The sequence below is a fragment of the Dermacentor albipictus genome, chromosome 4, assembly GCF_038994185.2.
Source record: "Dermacentor albipictus isolate Rhodes 1998 colony chromosome 4, USDA_Dalb.pri_finalv2, whole genome shotgun sequence".
Lineage (NCBI taxonomy): Eukaryota > Metazoa > Arthropoda > Arachnida > Ixodida > Ixodidae > Dermacentor > Dermacentor albipictus.
In genome coordinates, this window is record NC_091824.1 from 170,246,824 (window position 1) to 170,269,815 (window position 22,992).

General features: G+C 42.6%; 2 protein-coding genes across 11 annotated transcripts in view; both read right to left on the reverse strand.

Moving 5' to 3' along the window:
• Positions 1–22,992, reverse strand: part of LOC139059410 (uncharacterized) — a 356,283-nt gene that overhangs the window by 282,438 nt on the left and 50,853 nt on the right. The gene's annotated exons all lie outside the window — the stretch shown is intronic.
• Positions 1–22,992, reverse strand: part of LOC135902466 (prominin-1-like) — a 91,744-nt gene that overhangs the window by 18,752 nt on the left and 50,000 nt on the right. For 7 of the 10 annotated variants that reach the window (XM_070537799.1, XM_065432558.1, XM_065432559.1 and 4 more), the window contains 6 exons: positions 12,431–12,501; positions 6,816–6,882; positions 5,342–5,488; positions 2,735–2,776; positions 1,100–1,186; positions 101–169 (listed from right to left, as the gene is read on the reverse strand). In XM_070537799.1, coding sequence (XP_070393900.1) covers positions 101–169; positions 1,100–1,186; positions 2,735–2,776; positions 5,342–5,488; positions 6,816–6,882; positions 12,431–12,501 — 483 coding nt within the window. The remainder of the gene's footprint in view (positions 1–100; positions 170–1,099; positions 1,187–2,734; positions 2,777–5,341; positions 5,489–6,815; positions 6,883–12,430; positions 12,502–22,992) is intronic. The other 3 variants (XM_065432560.1, XM_065432556.1, XM_065432555.1) reach the window with 2 other exon arrangements.

The following is a 22,992-nucleotide window of genomic DNA, read 5'->3' on the forward strand; positions in this document are numbered from 1 at the left end:
TTGTTGGTTTATTTGTTATTTCTTTACTTTATAACGCTACCTTATCACGAGCCTTACCTGAAGTGCTGCCCCTACAAAGTCTGAGCAGGCGAACACTCACCGTTTGGGTAGCTTCCCTCTTTATCTCCTCCGCTTTCCCCATGGAGTCGTTTAAAAACAGAATCACTTCCTGCAAGTTAGCGTGTAAAGCTTGCCTAATGCCGCTAGAACCACCACGAAAGCTAACAAATAAAACTAATGATTCGGAATGCCCCATAGCAGAATACATCAGGTTGCATCCTTAGTGACACCGCAGAAAGGTACTTAACAGGGTTCCCAGGACGATCAAAATAAGAGGTTCGCGGTAAATATTATGGCATCAGCTGTTGAAGTAAAATGCCTTAGATGGGGAATAACGTGGGCCGCATAATAGCATTAGTTAATTTTTTGTGGGTTTAACGAATCCCCAGTCGTTAAAGAACCGACAGAATGTTCTAAATACGGGAGAATTTCCCCGTTAATCTGTATTGTTGCGACTCTAATATGTTATGTTTTTCACGACAAAACTGGCTTTGGCTTATAAGACGTCAAGTTTACTTCAGAAGTTGGCGTCGCTACGGCAGAGTTGATTTTGTAGCGACTATACGTGGCAGTCCTGCAGCTAAAGCCCATTTCCACTATAGGACTCATACTTTCATCGTAACGGTATCTGTAAGTCCAAAAACAAGAAAAGAAATGATGACGAAAGAAAATCTGCGTTTTTCAAGAAACGTGTTGCCCTTTCACATTACTTCTGCGGGTATAAAAAGTACGTTAATTTTAGGGCGATGGAAAGGCTATCACACTCGCACTGTTGCGTGATCGTACACGAGGTTGTCTTTCACGCTTGTGCTGAAAATTTGTCTGAAGTGTAGGTCCAAGAGAATCCATGCAACTCCACCAACTAGCCTCATTTACCGTACTTGCTAAAACAATGCTTGAGTTGAATATAATCCTGCTGATTCCTCATACTAATCGTGAGCGCACAATTATTGTCCATAAATTAAATAACAATTAAGTGAAATTAGGCTCGCTTGGGTCGTGGTACATTCTACCAGGCATCCCAACACGGCCACCTCACCTGGGCGATCGCCACGTCTACGTTAGTTGTCGGGTCCTTCGAAGCCAGAAGTTTGGTGGTGGAGGCATTTACAGTTTTCACGGACTCCTAAAAATGAAATTGAACGTCGTAGATCGCGTGTGCAGGGGTGTTTCGGAAGTTATTAAAGTAGCACACACACAGGTTTTATTGTTGGCTGTTTAACAACTAATATATATATATATATATATATATATATATATATATATATATAATGTGTGTGTGTGAGTGAAAACACCCTGTACAAAGTTTTTTTTAGCTGCACACAAATTGTTAAAGATTAAATGTAGTATAGACAGCACAACTCTAACTGTTGAGCTAGATTATGCGATGAGGCGGACATTACTTGTACGAATAAACAAAATGCTTAATGGTGCTATTACTATCATTATAATAATTACTTTTTAAATAATTATATTACGGTACATATTTCAATCAATGAGTTGTAGCCACTGAGATTACAATGGCATATCGACTTCGAACGAATTCTGAAGATGGCACCGGCTTCGAGATATGCGCCGCGAAAAATTACGGCAAAATACACTGTTGTTCCAATTTTAAAATAAAAATGCTGTTTTATGCACTGAAGCACAAAGTAACTGAAACGCCAATGCAATTCGTAGGATACTCTGAAAATTATTATCTCAAAACTGGTGTAATCCTACGAATTATTTTAAGTGGATTCGCCTTGCAAACTCACCGGATAAAATTTGTAAAGTGAAATATGTGCAGTAAAGTAATTAATTAAAAGAGTTAGCACAACTATGCTAATTATTCATTTAAGCATATTTATTTCTTGTAGAATTGATGGTCGAGTCACCGAGTCATTTAGTCCGAGGGTTAGCATTGCTCTATCTGCCACAGACAATTTTTAAAAGTTTGGTGCTTCAAAAAACAACAAAAAAAGTACCTGATCTACGGCCGCGCATGTGACTACTAAATGGGGCACTGTGCCACAGACGATCGCTGAATTATGCTCTCTGTAAGCCTGTTCGGTTGGTGCACTGTCGCGTCTGCATTCGTATCTGATGTAAAAGTGTTTATCGCTTCGCAGTCATTTCTGCGCATCTTCTCTATGCTTGCGCGCAATGTTAAATTGAACGACAGCTCTGACGAAACAGGCGATAAAGTTTTTCAGTCCACAATGTTCTGAACTAATTGGAGATGCCTTTCACGGATTCCGTCTCACCCGCTTCGCAGCGCAGAATGGCTTTACGATGCAAAAATCAAAGAAACTTTTCACTTAGAGAGAACAGCAACTCTATACACAACATTTCTGTAGCCATTTATAGCTCAGAAAAACAAACCAAGCCATACGCGTCGTACTTTATTATTATTTTGTCGTCTTCGGAGTACAAGAGGGAAAATATACCGGAATGCATAATTTTACCTCATTAGAAGTAACAAAATCGTTTGTTTTTTTCGTTGTTGTTTTTTAACTCCCTTATATCTCGAAGCTCTGTATTTATGCACAAATTCATGCACAAATTCATGCACATCCAGCCGCTGTCTGCATGCCTGTTGTTCCTGTGTGAATTTACTCTGGGCCTCAAAATAGCGCGTGTCAGGATGAAAGAGGCCACACCGTCTTTTTTGCCTGCAAAAAAGTACACTTACCAAAAATATATCGAATTCCTTCGATGCCGTGCTGAGCATAAGCTGCAAGGAACACGTATGTCATTACATTACCAGCCAGTCAGAGTAAGATCCTTTGCACAAGACATTTTTTTGTTTTTGATTTAAAAAACGTCTGAAATTCCTGCACGGGCAGCAGCCGGTAATGACTACCTGATAAACGCATGCATCCAGGAAAGACTCCGAGTCATTCTTCAAATCGCATCATCATCATCATCATCATCATCATCAGTAGCAGCAGCAGCAGCAGCAGCACCACCACCACCACCACCACCACCACCACCGCCACTGCCACCACCATCATCATCATCATAATGTTTTTTTGTCCACTGCAAGACGAAGGCCCCTCCCTGCTATCTCCAATTACCCCTGTCTTGCGCCAAACGAAGGGGGTACGCTTACCTAGGTCAATTAATCAGAGGGAACCCTGGTCATGAGAAGGAAATTCATAGAAGAATAAAAATGAGTTGGATCGCATTCGGCAGACATCGTCAGTTCCTGACTGGAAGCTTACCATTATCATTGAAAATGAAGGTGTGCAATCAATGCATTTTACCAGTGCTGACATATGGGGCGGAGACTTGGAGATTGACTAAGAAGCTTGAGAACAAGTTAAGGACCGCACAGAGCGATGGAACGAAGAATGCTCGGCATAACGTTAAGAGACAGATAGAGAGCCGGTTTGGATCAGAGAGCAAACGGGTATAGCCGATATTCTAATTGACATCAAGAGTAAAAAATGGAGCAGGGCAGGTCATGCAATGCGCCGGTTAGATAACCGTTGGACCATTAGGGTTACAGAATGGGTAGCAAGAGAAGGGAAACGCAGTCGAGGACGGCAGAAGACAAGGTGGAGCGATGAAATGAGGAAATTCGCGGGCGCTAGTTGGAAACCCTACATATCGATGGATAAACTACGAGTTTTCAATAGGCTGATAAGCCTAAGTGAACACTGTGAGAAAAAACATCATCATCATCATCAGCCTGGGTATACGCCCACTGCAGGGCAAAGGCCTCTCCCATACTTCTCCAACTACCCCAGTCATGTATTAATTGTGGCCATGTTGTCTCTGCAAACTTCTTAATCTCCTCCGCCCACCTAACTTTCTGCCGCTCCCTATTAAGCTTCCCTACCCTTGGAATCCAGTCCGTAACCCTTAATGACAATCGGTTATCTTCCCTCCTCATTAAATGTCCTGCCCATGCCCATTACTTTTTCTTGATTTCAACCAAGATGTCATTAACTCGCGTTTGTTCCCTCACCCAATCTGCTCTTTTCTTATCCCTTAACGTTACACCTATCATTCTTCTTTCCATAGCTCGTTGCGTCGTCCTCAATTTAAGCAGAACCCTTTTCGTAAGCCTCCAGGTTTCTGCCCCGTCTGTGAGTACTGATAAGACACAGCTGTTATACACTTTTCTCTTGGGGGATAATGGCAACCTGCTGTTCATGATCTGAGAATGCCTGCCAAATGCACCCCAGCCCATTATTCATCTTCTGATTATTTCAATCTCATGATCCGGATCTGCGGTCACTACCTGTCCTAAGTAGATGTATTCCCTTACTACTTCCAGTGCCTCGCTACCTATCGTAAACTGCTGTTTTCTTCCGAGACTGTTAAACATTACTTTAGTTTTCTGCAGATTAATTTTTAGACCCACCCTTCCGCTTTGCCTCTCCATGTCAGTGAGCATGCATTGCAATTGGTCCCCTGAATTATAAGCAAGGCAATAAAGAAAAATGAGAAAAAAAAGAAACAACAACGTGCAAATGTCTTTAAACTTCCGACCCCCTCTGGGAACTATATGAACATTCATAAGCCGTCGAACTCGCCTAATTGTGCGCAATCGAAATCTCAAACCCCTGCTCGATGCCACAAATGCGCGGGCAAATAACTATTAAGAGGATTTTTAAATTGTTCAGGACCAATTGTAATGAAGTTAACTACATAAAAGATTTAAATTCTAGTAACAAGTAGTAAAAATCACACTTCTAAGTGCACTCAAGTATGAAATAAAAAAGCTAAATGTAAAAAACACACATTTATTGAACATGCACGATCGAAATAATTGGCTTATGCAGATTCATTTAGAATGTTCAGTAACTTTGTGCTATCTCATACAGACATTTCTCCTAACCTGACGAAATGGTTTGTTCCCTCATTTTGAAACAACACGTGAAAGTATTTGGGGCATTGCCAGTTACATAACGGGCGAGCACCACTTTATCTTTCGGCCTTGCCCTCAGCTTCTTTAATCGTCATCACTTATGAACCTGCAATGACAGCACCTGCTCAGTTTTTGCACCATCGTCGAACAGTGGCACAGTTCATGTCTAGACAAGCACCGTCTGCTTTTGCAGATGAGGAACGGTCTTTCCGGGCCCATCGCTAAGGCGAGCATCGATCGGTGACGACATTAGAAATCCAACTAAACCGAATGAAATGTTTGCATAAGCGGATTAATGACCGATGATGTCTATAGAAAAGTAACACAATAAACAAAACACCAGGCACGTCCACGCTGTATGGAAGCTACACAACCTGCATTTGTCAGAAAGTTCGTAAGAACAAAACTTTCTCGAACTACCTGTTTTGCAAGGTTATCTTGTTGTAGGTTGTCCATTATGCTCTTGGCGTATTGGTTGATAGTGTTTAGCGTGGAGTGCTTGACGTATTCTTGCAAATGTTGCGTTCCCGCAGCCTCGAAGAGCTGCGCGCGGAAACGTTGAGCGTTCTGAAAAAGAGCGCAAAATAAAGGTAATATTGTAATCATGAAAGTAATTCGCTGTATGAGACGAGCAAGCAAGCAGTGTAGGGGCTCAGCGTGGGCTGCCAAGACAAAGTTAGCTGCTAACACGATGCCAGAAACTGTCACTTTGATTGCCAAAATGATTGTCTTGAGAAGACATAAATTAACTACAAAGAAAAAGAACATGCACCATTTTGCTGCGCTGTGTTAACTGGAAATTCTGATTTAGGCGCAGGAAACTTGAGATAAAGCCCATAGCAGTGTTCTCGATATACTGGACCGAGTTTACAGCTGTGCATAGTTCAGCACACCATTTACTGATTAATAAATTTCTATGGAAATATTTTTTTCAGGTAACTTTTCAATGTTTGTTGTTACGAATCATATTCTCTGCGGTCAGAAATAAAGGTGAACAAGTTGTTCCAATTTTCCATGACGTGGGGTCAACAGCCCGAAATTATAATGGTAGTAGGTATCAAACGGGCAAGAAGACCAGCATGGCTTCTGCACAGCGTTGTCTGAGTGATCTGGTCTTGTCCACAAGCTCGCATAAGAAGGCAGTAACTGTTTTCGCCAACTGAAAGGGGGTACCAGTATACGCTACCTGCTTACCAACCGAAATGGTATAAGTGCTCTTGCGTATTTATTTATTTATTTATTTATTTATTTATTTATTTATTTATTTATTTACTTGTATACCAACCAACTTTATCATCAAAGGCTGTGCAACGGGTCACGATGGAGGCCGTAGCGAAGGCCTACGGCACAATTTTAAACACCTTTCTTTTTTCTTTAACATGGAATCCTCTCTACACAACTAAATGTGGTTTTGCATTCGGCTGCTATTGGAATGCCGTCGCCGCATCCGGTAATTGAACACTCGACCTTGTGCAGAAAGCTAGCAGCATCACATAATAGCATTTAGACCAACCTCGTGGATTCTTCTACTGCAGCACAAGGTCGCAGTATCGAACTATAGCAGCATTGGCAACGCTCAAACGCAGCTGGTATGTGTAAACGCTCGCCTGGATTAAAGCGCCCCACGTGGTTAAAATTACTTCGAATATATCTATACAACAACGGCGCAGATTTGAGGCGTTAACTTCATACAACGTGCCTGAAAACTAATCAGAATTAAAAAAGTCGCCTTCTTTGAAGTCTATTTCTCCAAACCTGCCCAAATAAAAGCTATATAGCTTGCCGATTTTCGTCCATTTCTTTTTTTTTGTTGGAAGAATGTTAGCGCTATTCGATGCTGCATTACTTCTACAGTCTTCAGTACTGTAATAAAGGTGTCTCTGTTGGTGCTCACAAGTTGTTCCAGCGGTGAAAGCGATAGGTTCGAAATACTTGCGTAAGCCGTCTCCTCGTTACATTTCCTGAAATTGTAAGAGCTTATTCGGAAACTATATCACTCCATAAAATCCATCAAATGACCAAGTACAAGACACGTTCCGCATTATGCATGGATCAGCTTTTCGACCAGTCCTGTCAAAACGGAACAAACTATATAGGATGCTTCCTAGTTCGCGGTACTCGGCGTTTGCGAGTTTTTGATGTTCCGGGCACCCGTAAACAGGCACTAATCAGCGCGGTTTAGAAATAGTCTGCAAGTGCGTAGCCGACAGCGCGTGGAAGCGTAAGCTTCGGATTTTCGCTGTCGCCATTCAAATATGTGACGCAGAGAAATGTTTTTTATTTCTCGGTGTAGGTGACCGCTGAGCAGTCTAAATGAAACTTATTCTGTAAACAAAAATCAAACGCCGTCGACGCTTGGAGCAGATTTTTTATCAGGGTCTTGATATGTAGCGAAAATTCGTCAAAATTTTCTCCTAGAAGTGAAGACGCTTGCAACTTGCGAGACGTACAAGAACTGTTGACTAAGCACAGGCCAGGGTCGAGGAATCACAGAGGTCAAGGGCATTCCTAAGCTAAGTAGTTGGCATAAGTGCTCTTTCAATCAAGCTTTCGTCACGTGATGTCGCCAATTTCCTTAAATTTGATTTCTTCTTGAGGGGCGATGAGAAGCGTCGGCTTCTAAATCCTAGCAAGAAAAGTTTTCCAGCAGAAAACACCAATCTGGACAGCAGGAAAGACACGACACACTGCTGAACTAGCAACTAAACGTTTAATATTAGTTTTGGCACTTAATATGGCACAAAAAATGCAGTATTTTTTTTTATTCCAAGAGCCCATCTTTTAGGATTTTCTTAAGACTTTCTTAGGATCCATTTCTTAGGTTTTCTGTTGTTCACGGGGAAGTGGGACCGGTCAAGCTGCCGTTATGCAGCTTTTATCCTGCCATCCCCACGGCTTGTATGCACTACTGTACTTATGTGGTAAATTAACTTCAAATGCGGTAAATAAACTTCAAACTTTCAAACTGGTTTTGCGGAAGTATCCTTTCTTAAAGCGAAGCTTTCTTTGCCCCTTCTCCCGACTTTCCCGGCACTGCTGCTGTGACCTTGCTCGCGTGCGCCTCTGGGTGTCTTGGAACACCACCAGATGGCGCTCGCCTCCGCGCATCCAGGCCGGCGCCGCCACGGCAGCGTTTCACACTTTGTGCGTATGACACGTGTTGTGCTTGCTTTCCTATACGACATAAATGCAGTTGCTGGGCTGTGGAGGCCGCGTGCTGGACTACGATAGTGTAAACATTACAATCGTCCGTAGCCTGAAGAGAGCGATTGGAGCTGGCGTCTCAGCAGCGTGCTGGCCACGTATGCAGAAGGAGCACGCAAACACGCGCCGGCAAAATGGCCCCAAAGCGTGCACTCAGCGTCGAGGGCACCCATGCCCGAAAGAAGTGTCCCGCCGAAGAGGAGCGTCTTCGCTATACGCAGCGAAATGTGACGCAGACCGAGCATGTATGTGTACAATGTATACGTACAATCATAAAATTAATTGAATTACGTATATCCCCATAATTCAATTAATGTTTAACACTTCTGCCACAATGCGAGGTGTAATTTGAAGCAATAATAATGATCAACCCTCTCAGAGATTATGAAAAATGACGGACCACAACGCCTCAAGCAAGCACGTCTCCCTGTGTGTTCTGTGGACTACGTAGACGAACAGCAGTGGTGCACGCAAGGTACCGTTTATCATCAACTCACCCCTCTCGTGTTGACTTAACGGTGAAGAAATTACACAGTGGCCATCAACACCACCGCTGATTATCGCCAATCAAAGCAAACAGCATACAAAGCTTCGCTTACATCGATTCCCACAGAGCGTGGGATCCGCAGTTTTCTTTTCGTGTTAGCAGAATGTCGCTTTTCATCAATGTCATCGTCACAGCACCGTGAAATTTCACATCAAGGTAGTAGAAAAAAAAAATCAACACTAGCTGTCTTGCATAATTTTAGAAGAAGCCACGACCAGGAGCAGCCAAACGTATAAATACCAATGATATTGTGACACGCTGACGAGGAAGATGTTGTCAGCTTGGTCGGAAGAAGACAACGCTCTGAACTTCGCGCGCTGTCTACCATCTTGTCAGCCGCTACGATTATTGTAAATATCCTGTAAATATACGTCTGACTGTTTTTAACCCCGTAACAATTTTGGTGGAGGTGCGGGTAATGGGTGGGCAATGCGGCGGCTCTTGGCTTCTTCAAACCGCTGGCATTCGGTAATAATGGCTTGCGCAGTGGAAGAGTTCTTGAAAACAAGGAGGTAGAAGGCATCATCTGCTTTGCCCTTAATGACGTGTGCGACTTTATCAGGTTCGGACATCTTCGGATCCACTTTGTGGCACAGAGCGAGCCCGTCCTGGATGTACGTCGGTAGGATTGAGTGCACGACTGGACACGCGAAGCGAGGTCCTTTTGGGCGGCGCGCTGACGTCCAATAGGCTTGCCAAACAAATCATTCAGCTTCTGTTTACAAATGTCCCAGCTGGTAAGTTCCTCCTCGTGGGTCTGAAACCATACGCGTGCCATGCCCGCGAGGTAAAATATCAAGTTAGCGAGCATGATGGTCTGATCCCAGTGGTTGCTGGAGGTCACCCGCTCATATAGTTGAAGCCAGTCTTCAACATCAGTGTCGTCGGTGCCAGATAAGGTTCCTGCGTCGCGGGGTTGTGCTAGAGTGACGGTGGGCGTGGGTGCCGACGGGCCCGAAGCATCCTCGCCTTGTGCTGGCATAGTAGATGCAGCCAAGGAGCGCCCGCTGCGTAAATCCGTCTTGATAATGATCCCGCAACCCCGTAACAATATATTAATTCCACTAACTGAAAAAAAAAAGATCACCTGAGCAAAACCAGCCTGTCAACCTAAGAAACGGAACAGCGGGGTGACAAAAAAAAAAGAATAAATGAACGGTAGTGAATTTTTCTTTTAATAATCAAATTCTGAAGTTTTACGTGTTAAATCCGGAACTGGTTATAAGGGACGCCGCAGTGGAGTATCTCGTATTAATTTTGACCACCTGGGGTTCTTTATTGTGCGCACAATGCACGGTGCAATGGGCGTTTTCACGTCCCCACTGGAATGCGGCCGCAGAGAGCTACATCGAACCCGCGACCTACCTCGCGTTCAGCAGCACAACGCAAGAACCATTCTGTCTGGCAGCTGCTGCAAGTGCCAAAACGAACACAAACGTCCAGCTGGTAATCCAGCGGTGTGTCATATGCCTTCTTCTGCTGGAAAAGCCATGTGGGCATGTGTAAATGGCAAGCGCGTGCATTCATCTTGAACAACAAGTCCCTGCACTAAATCGGCGTGACGTCTCTGGTTGATATTACTTCTTTCGCACATGCGCGTATGGTGTTTCTAATCCTGAAGGTCTTCTTAAGCAATTTGGTTTGTCCAGGTATATTACGCGAAGAGGCGGACATTACTTTCACGACAAATCGCAATGCTTATACAAATAATTAAAATAGTAACTGATTAACAAACACTCTAATTACTCACTTGAGAACCGTGACACAACGGTTCGTCCAGGCCGTGTTGAAGTTCCAAATTTAAGCTGAGGAATAGTGAAGTCACGTCTGCTTAAAAAGAACCTTAAGACTATCCCCACTTTCTAGGTTTGCATGCTTAAAATTCGCTGCGAAATAAATCGGTATTCCAGTGAACAGTTTCCCAAAAGCGCCAATCTAGTAGTTCAAGGCGATCTTAATTTGAATGACAATGCATTTCTAGCAAATTTCCGGGTAGACTTCTGGAAATTGATGCTAGTCTTGAGTTATTTACTTAAAAAATAAATTATGGGTTATTACGAGCCAAAATATCATATGACTATGGGGCACGCCGTAGTGGAGGACTCCGGAATAATTTCGAGCACGTGGGGTTCTTTAACGTGCACCCAATGCACGGTGCACGGGCGGGCCTTTCGCCCCGTCGAAATGCCGCGGTCGGGATCGAACCCTCGAGCTCAGCAACGCTATGCCATCGCCGCTAAGCAGACATGATTTCACTAGTGGCGATACTGGCAGCGGTGCTTGTGATCGTTAACTTTAATGACGCCAACTAAGTGTGTCCGCTGTTTATTGATGCGTCGTAATAAGTTCCAGAACCGCCGATTCTACTTGGGCAACGCTTTTTTGGATAGCCCAAGGCCGGTGCACGTCGATCCATGGCGCCGCGCTACTTTGTCCGAGTTCCACAAAATCTAGCGGGAACGCTTCTAAGACGCAGTGATTTTGACGCCTCCGCTTTCGACGCTGGGCTTGGCAATGGAAATTTCGGCCCAAGTAGCATGGCGTCATAAGGCAAAGTGCGCAGGCCTGATATCTAGGAGGCGTTGGTTCGGCGCGCGCGTACAATCTGATTATAGATAGTAACGTCACTTAAGCTAGAGCGTTAGTGACGTAACGTAGGTGATTCGATCCCACCAACCCGCGCTGGCGCCCCCTCAGGCACCTGAGCAATTTCTATAAGACTGAAAACAAGAAACGCGGCAGGCAATACTGCTTCCCCAGGCGTGAAGCTGTTCCATGTAAATTTATTTTTAGACTTCAGCGGCCGACGCTCCTACGTCTCGTGAAGGAATCCGTTGCCGCTTGTTTTGTATTGTGTCGCGCTGAGCCAGTGTTTAAGCCATGTCAGCGCTCTTCCTCTCACGCTGATTTAGTCGCACTTCAAGAGCAAGAAACAAAAAAAGTCATTACAGACTGCTTCAAGCAATAAAACATGTTTGTACTGGTTCATTTTGCTGCCGTTGGTTATGCAGCCTTTCGGATAATTCGACCAAATCTTGCGGTCCTGCAACGATCTAATTAACGAGAGTCGACTGTATTATGTATCAATACAGAGCATGAGGTTCGGGCATGCTGCATCACATGCAGTGCATGACGGCGAATGTTATTAACCGCTATGGTAACGTTTAAACGAGCCGATTATATGTTTGGTTCCTTTCAACCCTATTCATTTTTTTTCTGATCACGTATATGTCAGCCGTGTCAAAGATATAGCATACCGGTTGAATATGTTTAAGATAAAGCACATGGGCGTCTGAAGGTTGCTGGGACATCAAATACCAATCTCAGCACATCAAAAGCGATCCGATGGTTGTCGAAAACAAACTATAAAGACGATCGGAAACGAGTACAATAGTCCAAAACGCATCTGAAGTGGTGCTATATGGGTGGATTTCAGCATGCCAGCGACAACCGATATCTGTAATGTCCGATTCTAGAGTCCGGTGATTGCTGCCCGAACACCACTCAGCCAAAGCCACTTTACTCCATTAAGTATACCCGCCCCCCTCCCCCGCGCTCTTAGCGTATGCACAAATAGCTGATGTCGGATTAACTTGACAATCCAGCTTGTGCTCAGCAACTGTGCAGAGGAGACACGTAATGCTGTAAAGCTCATAAGGGAGGAAATGCTCGTGCGAAATCTAAAGCATACATCAGGTGCACGCGTGTCACAAGCTGAAGAATGAACGACGCCTTGACCTCTTCGTTCGTTCACTTACCCAAGTATGTTGCTTGGGGTGAACTGCCGGAACATTTTCCCCTTCGGAATATTGAACAGGTGTCGTGCGGCCTGAAAATAAAAGATTAAGGTTTACTCACAGTAGCGCAGATTTTGTCAAATGTACAGAAGTCAGTATAGGCGCTTTTAGTGGAGCAGTTTGCTATAGAGGAACGAGATGGCGCTATCGGCGGCGCGCCGGGCGTTGCCTCAGCGAAAGCGCCCGAATGCGATACTACACTGCTACTGTGCGATCAGCGGTGGGAAATGCGATTAGGCGCTCGCCAACGCACTGTGCTCGATTCATGCCGTCTAATGTGGAACGGTAGAGGGAAGACGCGTGCTGCATAGTTGGCTGCAACGTGAGCTCGTCTCCCCAAAGCGAGGTTTGCAAAAAAAAAAAACACAGACACAGCAATGAGCGAAGATTTCTGTCAAGCAACGCGTAAGGTAAGGGAAAACAAAATGAGCGAATTATGGCAAATCGAAAACCACGTTTTTCAAGCTCCGGTATAAAAAACTAACCTTCGATGGGAAATGCTACCGATATGACGAAGCTGTGTTTATAAAGCACGCAGAAAAGAGCATGCACGTGGTACAACGCTTCGTTCTGGCCGCACGTCACTGACATCCGAGAGGAGGCGCCTCAACAGATTGCGGGCGTTCAGTTCTTTTTACGAACATTCGGTGTTTCTTTTCTAAGAAAGACGAATTGTGTGACATTATTAACGACTGTAATTCTGACATTATTGTACTCACAGGAATGTGGCTAAACAGCAAAATAACAAACCCCGAACTGTTTGAGTGCGAGAACGATTATGTTGTTTACCGAAGTGACCGAACAGGTAGAATTGGTGGTGGCGTTCTGCTTGCTAATAAATAATCCATTAATTGTTTTTCTGTGCCCATGAATACTAATTTAGAGCTAATTTGGTGTTGCCTAACTATTAGTTTAAGAATATAATTCTAGGTGTGTGCTATCGATCCCCATCGATCAAGCGACTCATCCTTTTACGATGACTTATATGATTGTTTAAATCCGATTATCATGCGTTTATCTGGAACTGAAATTATATCCTTACGCGATTTTAGTTTTCCTAACATTGTCTGGTCACATGACGATCCCTCTTCTAATCCTTCGTCGGCCGAGGCCAATCGGTCCATTTCCATTTGCTCTGACTTCGGCTTATCGCAGATTGTAACACTTCCAACACATGTAACACAAAACACATCATCACTCCTGGACCTCATTCTAATATCATCGCCCGATAACTTCTCTGCGGTGACGCACATTCCCTGACTGAGCGATCACGATATCATGCATCTTACACTTACTACAACGCAAGAAAAAACACCCCGACAGCAGAAAAAGTTCCGAGAATATAGAAATGCTAATTATCAGGCCATCAACAGAGAACTCTGCAAATTTCTAGACACTTTCCCACCACCATCTGCAACGCTCCGTATAAACTAACTGGTCAATTTTCAAAAAATAAGATCAGTCAGCAAATAACCAAACTCGTCCCGCTTAGAACCGTCTACGCTAACAATAAAGCACCATGGTACATATCTTAATCGATTATCGAATAAGAAAAAAACGTTTATTCCGTACAGCGGAACATTCTGCTAAAGTGACACATTGGCTAGCATATAAAAGTGCTACGATAATCATATCCTAGGGCCCTAAGGTCAGCCAGATTTTAATTCCTTAAGAGAAAGCTTTAGCTGGTGCCAAACTCCGACGCGACCTATTCAAATACATGTAAAAGGCAAAAATGGTTTTGTGAGATAACCCCTGGACCGATTTTAATTAAATTTGCTCTATTTGAGAGAGAAAGTTAAATTCTAGTGACTGTTGGAAGCGCAATTTCGATTTACGGCCTGAAGTTTCTTAAAAAGATTTTAAAAAATTCGGAAGTTTGAAAAAGATAGAAGCACGGACTTTATAAATTAATAGCTCTGCATCAAGAACAGATATCGGGGTTATGTAAACGGCATCCATTGGATGATTCAAAGCGGACAAATTTGATATGATATTTTATATCTTGCGTGAATTTTTTGAGTCGTTTATGATGGATATTGTTTCTTGGCGCAAGGGCCAGAAATGGCCAAAGAGCGCCATTTTTGAGTCGTGTACAAGGGTTCCGCAGAAAAGCAATGAAAGATGATATCACAATTTTGTGGAATGTATCTAGTAGTACATTTAAAGCGGACAAAATTGATATGTTACACAAGAATCTAAAAAAAAATGTTGCAATATGGAAATACAGCTTTTGCGGAACCCTTTTTGAGTCGTGTACAAGGGTTCCGCAAAAGCTGTATTTCCATATTGCAACATTTGTTTTAGATTCATGTGTAACATATCAATTTTGTCCGCTTTAAATGTACTACTAGATACATTTCACAAAATTGTGATATCATCTTTCATTGCTTAGTGACAGAGTTGTAAACCTGATAGTTCCGTTTTCTGAAAACTTTCGATTTTTGCTAATTTTCAACAAAAAAATTCACGTCCTAAATAAAAAATTCAGAATCACACAGACACTAGATTTTAAGTTTTTCTTTTAAATGGGCCGGACCTCGCCAAATTTCGTGCAGTGGTTGCCGAGAAAAAAGAATTCTCCTTTTATATGTATTTGCATAGGAGCACCCGTGTGCTCCTATCCAAGGCTCGTGTGCTCCTATTGCACGCTTCCAAATGTTTAAAAAAATTTTTATCCATATTTATTTCATTCAGTGGGCTTGGTGGCACAGTCAAGGACGCCATGAAAAACCACTTTCTTCTTGTACAGACGCTGCTCGGACTGACAGGGACCACTCGAAACTGCGACCAGTCTTCGATTGTTCGGCATCATGATTCCGGAACGCTGGCTATCCTGCATTATCATGAGCAGCACCCCACTGGGCTATCCACACGGCCGACAACGATAATCTTGCCGCCCGTGGGTCAAGCATCCAGCACGATCACAACGCCGCCCCTGCGCCGTCCCTTCGGCCAAGCAGCGACATCGGACGAAGCGCACAAAAGGCCGCAGCAAGCGCAGTCCCTCTTCAGTGGGCTTGGTGGCACCCTCAAGGACGCCATGAAAAATCACGTTCTTCTTGTACAGGTTAGAAAGAAATGTCCATTTTCTAAGTGTCACAAAAGTGATGCTATTTGTTTCGTGGCGGTACCAAGCCCTGAGTGTATTTAGTGTTGTGTTTGCAAGTGCTTCCGCATTGTCCGTTCACTGTTGTTGCTTAGTGGCGACAGCGAGGAAAATCCAGGCCCAAACACGATCAATGAGATCTTAAAGGTGGTTACGGAAATTCAAACCTCGCAGCGAACTTTAGAAGAAGCATTCCAAGGCGTTCAATCTAGATTGACAAAAATTGAATTCACTCTTGCATCGCTAAACAATATCATGAAAAGTTGGAGCAGTGCGAACCGCAGGTCCCCGCAATGGGCAAAGATATCCAGAGCCTGAGCAAAAAAATAGATGACATGGAAAACAGAAGCCGTAAGAATGACATTATTATTTACGGTTTGGAAGAAAAAAGTGATCAAAGTAGTAGATATCTAGAACAAGCGGTAGTTAACGGTGTATTCAAAGACAAACTCGGTGTAGAAACGAGATCAGTCGAGCGTGTACACCGTATTTGGAAAAGAAGAAGAAGAGAACAAGGCTTGTAATTATAAGGTTTTGCAATTTCACAGAAAAAAATGACTGTTCTTCACAACTGCAAGAAGCTTAAAATATGGCTCGATATCTATATCAGAAGACTTCTCGACCTCAGTACGTGACATACGCAGGACACTGTGGCAGTCCTCCAAAGCAGTACGTGACGCTGGTGATAAGGCAACACTTCTTTTTGATAAGCTTAAAGTGAACGACCAACTGTATACATGGAATGACGTACAGAAATGCAGGCTACCTTTGCACAGCGTACGTCGCGACGATGCCGGGAAGTCCAGTGCTGGCAACGCATGACGAGCAGGAGTTGTAAATTCACTTTCTTTAGTATGTTTTAATGCAAGGAGCATTGTTAATAAAGCTGAAAAATGAGAAGATATCTTGCTAATTTACTCTCCTGACATTGTCGTCACAACGGAAACATGGCTGCAGGCTGCTATTCATGATTCAGAAATATATGTTCCTCCCGCTTATTTCTTTCCTCGCTCCGACCGCGACAGTCGCGAGGGTGGAGTAGCAGCACGGCAGGGCTTATCTTTACGCAAAGAGCAAGGTATTGCCGATCATGAAAGCGTGTGGCGCACTGTATATGTCCATGATTCACCCGTGCTGATAGGCGATATTTATAGGAAACCAAACGCGTACGACGGCTACATAATGAAAATTCACGGCTTCCTTTGTGGCAGGTTGAAGGCAGTACTAAGCTCATTCTTACTGGTGATTTCAATCTGGTCACTATTGATTGGAGAACGTTGACAGCCGGTAGCAGAGATGTTAGTAGTTCTGAACTGCTTTTGAACATAGCGTTTAGTTTTTCGTTATCTCAGCTTGTCAAAGGGGCAAACATTCCAGGGAAACATTTTCAATACTTGAATTTGTCTCTAATCATCTAACAGCCGACATCACACTCGAAGAGGGCATATCAGATCATAAACTGCTGCTGCGCTAACAGTTACTATCGGCCTTAGCGAAACAGTTCCTGAATCACGTGTAGCTGTTAAAAACTACAATAGAGCTGACGATGTCAGCATCATCGACTACCTTGAAGTAGCGTTGGAAACCTTTTCCATTGAAAATTATGGTACAGTGAATTATCTATGACTAAAAGACATAATAACACACTGTGAGGGAACGTTCGTTCCCACGTGACTGAAACGTACGAAACGCAGAAACCCATGGATTACGCGTAGTGTGATCCACCTAAAAAGAAAACTACAAAGGATGCGGAAGAAAAATCGTAATCCTGAAGATATTCGCCGACTTTCTGGTGAGCTAATAACTGCCTTACGGACGGCAAGAGATGTTTTCTTTTCAACAACACTAATAAATTTTATGACAGAGCATCCACAAAAGTTTTGGCGCTACCTATCCAAGCCCGAGAACCATGTGACTCAGATCGATGTAAATGGAATTATGAAGACCGCACTGTCGGCAACACATTCAACAGATACTTTCAGTCCGTTTTTACACGTACCCCTGCGCTTACAGAAAGTGAAACAGTGACGGATCCTCCGTTATCAATGTCTGAAGTAGTCATAACTCAAGAAAGAATACTTAATATATTGTCACAGATTGACGTTAAAAAAATATTCAGGTCCTGACAATCTTTCAAATGCTTTCCTGCGGCGTTATGCAGAACAAATCTATCTGACATATCTGAGTATGTGACATCGACATGCCAGAAATTGATGTAACCGAAGCGGGCATATTTTCCATTTTAAGTAAACTGAAAATTTCTTCTGCATGTGATCCCAATGGTATCAATAACGCTACACTGAAATATACACGCCACGGCATCTGTATTACTCTGACGGCCCTAATTGTTTCAAAGTCCCTCGCGACAGGCACTACCCCCGATGATTGGCGAATAGCCAAGGTAGCACCTTTTTTTCAAGTCAGGCGACGGTTCTTCACCATGCAACTACAGACCTATTTCGCTAACAAGTACCATATGCAAGGTCATGGAACACGTCATTCACTCCAAAATTGCCAAATACTTAGAAAGCCACAACATAATATACCAGTATCAGCACGGTTTCCGCAAGGGCTACTCTTATGAAACACAACTTGCAGGGTTTGTTCATGACCTACACTCATCCGTTGACACTGGTTTACAAGTAGAAGCAGTTTTCCTTGATCTCTCCAAAGCTTTTGATAGCGTTCCGCACCACAGACTACTTCTCAAACTTGCATGCCTAAACATTTACCCTAACGTCCTCGCATGGGTTAAAGCTTTTCTTTCCTCCAGGCTCCAGTTTACTTCCGCTAACAACAACAATTATTCTTTTGCCCACGTTGGTTCCGGTGTCCCCCGGGGCAGCGTGCTAGGCTCTTTACTTTTCTTAATCTATATTAACGATCTTCCTTCTTGCGTAACGTCCAGGGTTCGTCTCTTTGCCGATGATGTCGTAATTTACCGCACAATTTCCTCCGATATCGATCGCCAATGCTTGCAGTCTGACATGGATGCAATTACCTTATGGTGATCCAAATGGCTAATGTCGCTTAATATCTCTAAAACCAAGTTATTGACATTTAACGGGCGAAAGTCTCGAATTGAAAACGCTTACTTCGTTACTAACAGAAGGATTGAGTGTTCCACTTCCTACAAATATCTTGGTCTTCATTTCCAGTCTGACCTAACGTGGCATCACCATATCAATTTTACCCTGGCAGCTGCTAACCGTACTCTTGGAATACTTAAACGAACCCTCGAGCAAGCGCCACCACTCGTGCGAAAACAGGCATCTATCACAATCATTCGCCCGAAAATTGAATATGCTGCGGCAATTTGGGATCCCCTTCAGGTATATCTAGCCTCTAACCTTGAAGCCCGGGCTGCAGAACCGTGCTTCTCGATTTATTCTTTCAGATTATTCCACATTCACCAGCGTTACATCGTTAAAGAAACGTGCCGATTTACAATCCTTGAGTCTTCGTCGAAAACACTCTCGCTTATCACTATTCCATAAAATTTTCCACCACTCCTCACTTCGTGATGATTTTTTTCAGTCACCGCCGGTTATCTTTCCTCGTCGCGATCACCCTAACAAAGTGAAACGTATTTTGTGTCGGTCAATCCTTCGTACCACACACTATCATCGATTGGAACGATTTATTCTCATACATAGCCATGAAAATTGACATAGGCAAATTTAAGGAAATAATTTGCTCTACTGTAACGTGCTGTTAAAAATGTTGTGCTTTCTTATTAAGTGTGTTTCCCTGATATTTTTGATGCTTTGTGAGTTGTTGCTTGCTCCTGATGTTTTTATGTACGTTGTTTCTTGGTTCAATATGATAACTACACTGCCTTGTTGAGCGGTAAAAATCTCTTGTAAATAGTTTTCTTTTTATGTATGGTGTACCTGAATGTACACTTGTGTTTTTTTTCTTGTAGCCCCCCCTATGTAACCCTCCTTCGAGAGCCTTTAGGGGTATTTTAAATAAATAAAAAAAATGCATAACTCCTTTCTTGCATGCAATTTTCATAGCATCGCGTCAAACAGCCACCCTGCCGATGGACTGGATCGGTGCCAAGGTCCTTCCGATTCTCAAAGGAGGTAATAGGTGACTGGTAAACACTTACAGGCCGATTTCACTCACTAATTCTTGTTGTAAAATGATGGAGCATATTATTAGCAAAGCAATTACCACCTACTTAGAAGATAACAATATACTTTACCCCAAAAAACACGGATTTCGTAAAGGTCTTTCTACCGTAACTCAACTCCTCGATATAACGCATGACTTTGCTACAGTTTTTAACCCGAGACTTCAAGCTGACGCAATATTCAGAGACTTTTTCAAAGCATTTGACAGGGTGCCCCATCCAAAATAATTCACAGGCTTAAGAATATCGGGATTGACACTAACATAGTATACACTGGATAACCGCCTATCTCTCAAACCGCAGTCAGTACGTTAAAATAAATTACACTGAATCTGAAGAGTTAGATGTCTACTCCGGTGTTCCACAAGGGTCTGTGCTGGACCCAATTCTTTTCCTAATATTTGTTAACGACATTCATTCTCATGTTGAACCTGATATGAGTAAAACTATATGCTGATGACTGCGTAATCTACACCACAGTATGAACTATTAACGACTAGATACGACTTAATTCCTCCTTATCTAACATTGCCAGATGGTGTAAAGTGTGGGGAATGGAAAAAGTAGCAAAAACGTCATCCATGTATATAATTCGAAAAAAAGGTACCCTTAAAGGTTGCGTACCACCTAATGGGATTACATGTAACAGAAGCCGACACAGTTAAATACTTGCGTGTTACCATCACAAACACATTAAAATGGGACGTTCACATTGAACAGACGTGCACAAAAGCATATAGACAGCTGGAATACATTCGCAGGAAACTTGCACTGGCACCTTCCAAAGTTAGGCTAGCAAGTTACCTTGTAAGGCCAACCCTTGAATACGGCAGTATTATCTGGAATCCGCACTAAATCTACCTTCTTAATCAACTGGAAGGAATTCAAAATAAAGCTCCCCAGTTTGTGTATTCGCAGTATTCACGTGACGTCAGCATAACCGCACTACGCAACAGTGCAAACATTCAAACCTTGGCGATTCGCCGACGCGTTGCTGCCTTAATGTTTCTGTACCTTCTTTATCATGGCTGCATTAATATAAGCATGCAAACACGAGTTCCTAAAACCACCATGCCAGCCCTCAGCCATAACAAACCACGATAAGAGTTTCAGGCCATTTATCTCCCGCTGCAATACATTCAAGTATTCCTTCTTTCCGTCAGTCATAGAATTATGGAATAAACTGCCACGTGACATTGTGTCCTCAGAATCTGTCATAACATTTTCTGTCAAGATTGAAAAATTTTTTCATCAGCAAGTTGCAACGTTGTAGAACAAAAAAGCGCTGCTCAAGGAATGTATGTTTTTCATGTGTATGCTGATCGCAGTTTATTTTAGTGTATGCTTTTACTGTGTATACCGCTTGCAGTTCTTATTCCAAAATCAGTGTCTAATGTGTACACTTTCCTGTTATACTGTACTGTTTTAGCATTTTCTTTTCTTTCATTTCTTATTTTCGGAACATTCTTTTTTTGTCTTGTTAGCAATCTGTACTTTTTGTTATTTTTTGTTCCCACTCCTGTAAGAGCCTGTCATGGCTTACAGTATAAATAAATAAATAAATACTAATTCAAAGCGCTTTTGGGAAATTATACGGGAAAATGCCAATAAAGCTAGAATATCATCGCTGACAAGTTCTGGGTACCCAGTATCTGCTCTATTGTGTTCTACTGTGCTTAACAGTAGTTTCGTTCAGTCATTCTCATCACCTAAGATCCCTGATACGACGGCTGAGATAAATCTACTAACTACACCTTAACGGATCCCATCGTTTCCGATTCAACTGGTATCAACATATAATATGCACGCATCTAGTTAATTTTCTTGAAAATGACAATTTCTTCGCAGTTGTGCAGCATGCATTTCGTAAATATTTCTCCTGTGACACTCAACTCACCCTCTTCACTTATTGCCTATGCATGACAATTTAGATACTGGTTTTTTAAGGGTGCATATTTCTGGACTTTTCCAGAGCATTTGACAAAGTAAACCATGCATTGCTTCTTCGTAAATTAAACATCTTACATAGACCCTGCCGTAATTATTTGGATTCTCGCCTTTCTCAAATCACGTGTTCAATTTGTAACCTCTAATGACGCTAGCTCGCCTTTAGCTCCAGCTGTGTGCCATGCTCGGTCCTTTATTATTCCCAATACATATTTTAACGACTTGCCCACCCACGTTTCATCGAACATTTGTCTGTTTGCGGATGACTGTTTTATATCGTAAAATAACTAAGTCCTCAGATATTCTAGCAATTAAGGAGGATCTCGATAATATTAATGAGTGGTGTCGTGCGTGGCACACGGAATTAAACATTAGAAAGTGTAAGACTATGAGGGTCGCCCTTAATAATGTGATATGCCCCACATGCACCCTTAATAATATCTCACTAGAACGTGTAACGTCGTACCGATATTTATGCGTTCACATTGCCGGCAACCTATCCTGGAAAACTCACATTGACCACGTAACCTCTAAGGCCATTCGTACTCCGGGATACTTTCTCCGGAAATTTTTCCTAGCACCATCATCACTAAACCTATTATTGCCCACAACTTACATTCGTCCACAGCTTGAGTACACATCATCATTATGGGATCCTGGACATGACACCTTCATATAGTCCCCAGAGGCAATACAATATCACTCAGCCCATTTCATCCTAAACAATTACCAGATAATTGCGAGTGTCACTAACATGAAAGCTCTCCCACACCTTCCGCTACTATCAGCCCACACAAAACTATCTCGCCTATGCCTTTTCCATAAAATCTAGTATCATAACTCATATTTACGCTCTGTATATATTCAACCGCCATCATACATTTCACCTCGCATTAACCACCGCCAAAAAGTAAACATTTCGAGCAGCAACACCGTCGGCTTTTCATATTCATTTCTTCGACAAACGAGTAAAGATTGGAATAACCTACCCACACCACTTACAAGCATAACTGACACTGATAACTTTAGAAAAACATTTCAAAGTCTCATTGTATAAGATTAACAGATTTTTCTGCATAATAACTGCTCCTATGCCATATTTATGTTTTAAGTTATGCCTCGTATTTTATTTTTATATGGTATATGTTTTCTTGTCTTATGTTAGGCCATGTGTTGTTTTTTATTTATTTATTTTTCAGTTATGCCATGTATCTATTTTACGGTTGCCGTGTTTGTTTACCATTGTTATCATTTTTCATGCAATGTTCGCCATGTTGTTTTCAATGTATAAGCTATCTAACACTACCGATCTAATTCTTCTTTTTCTTT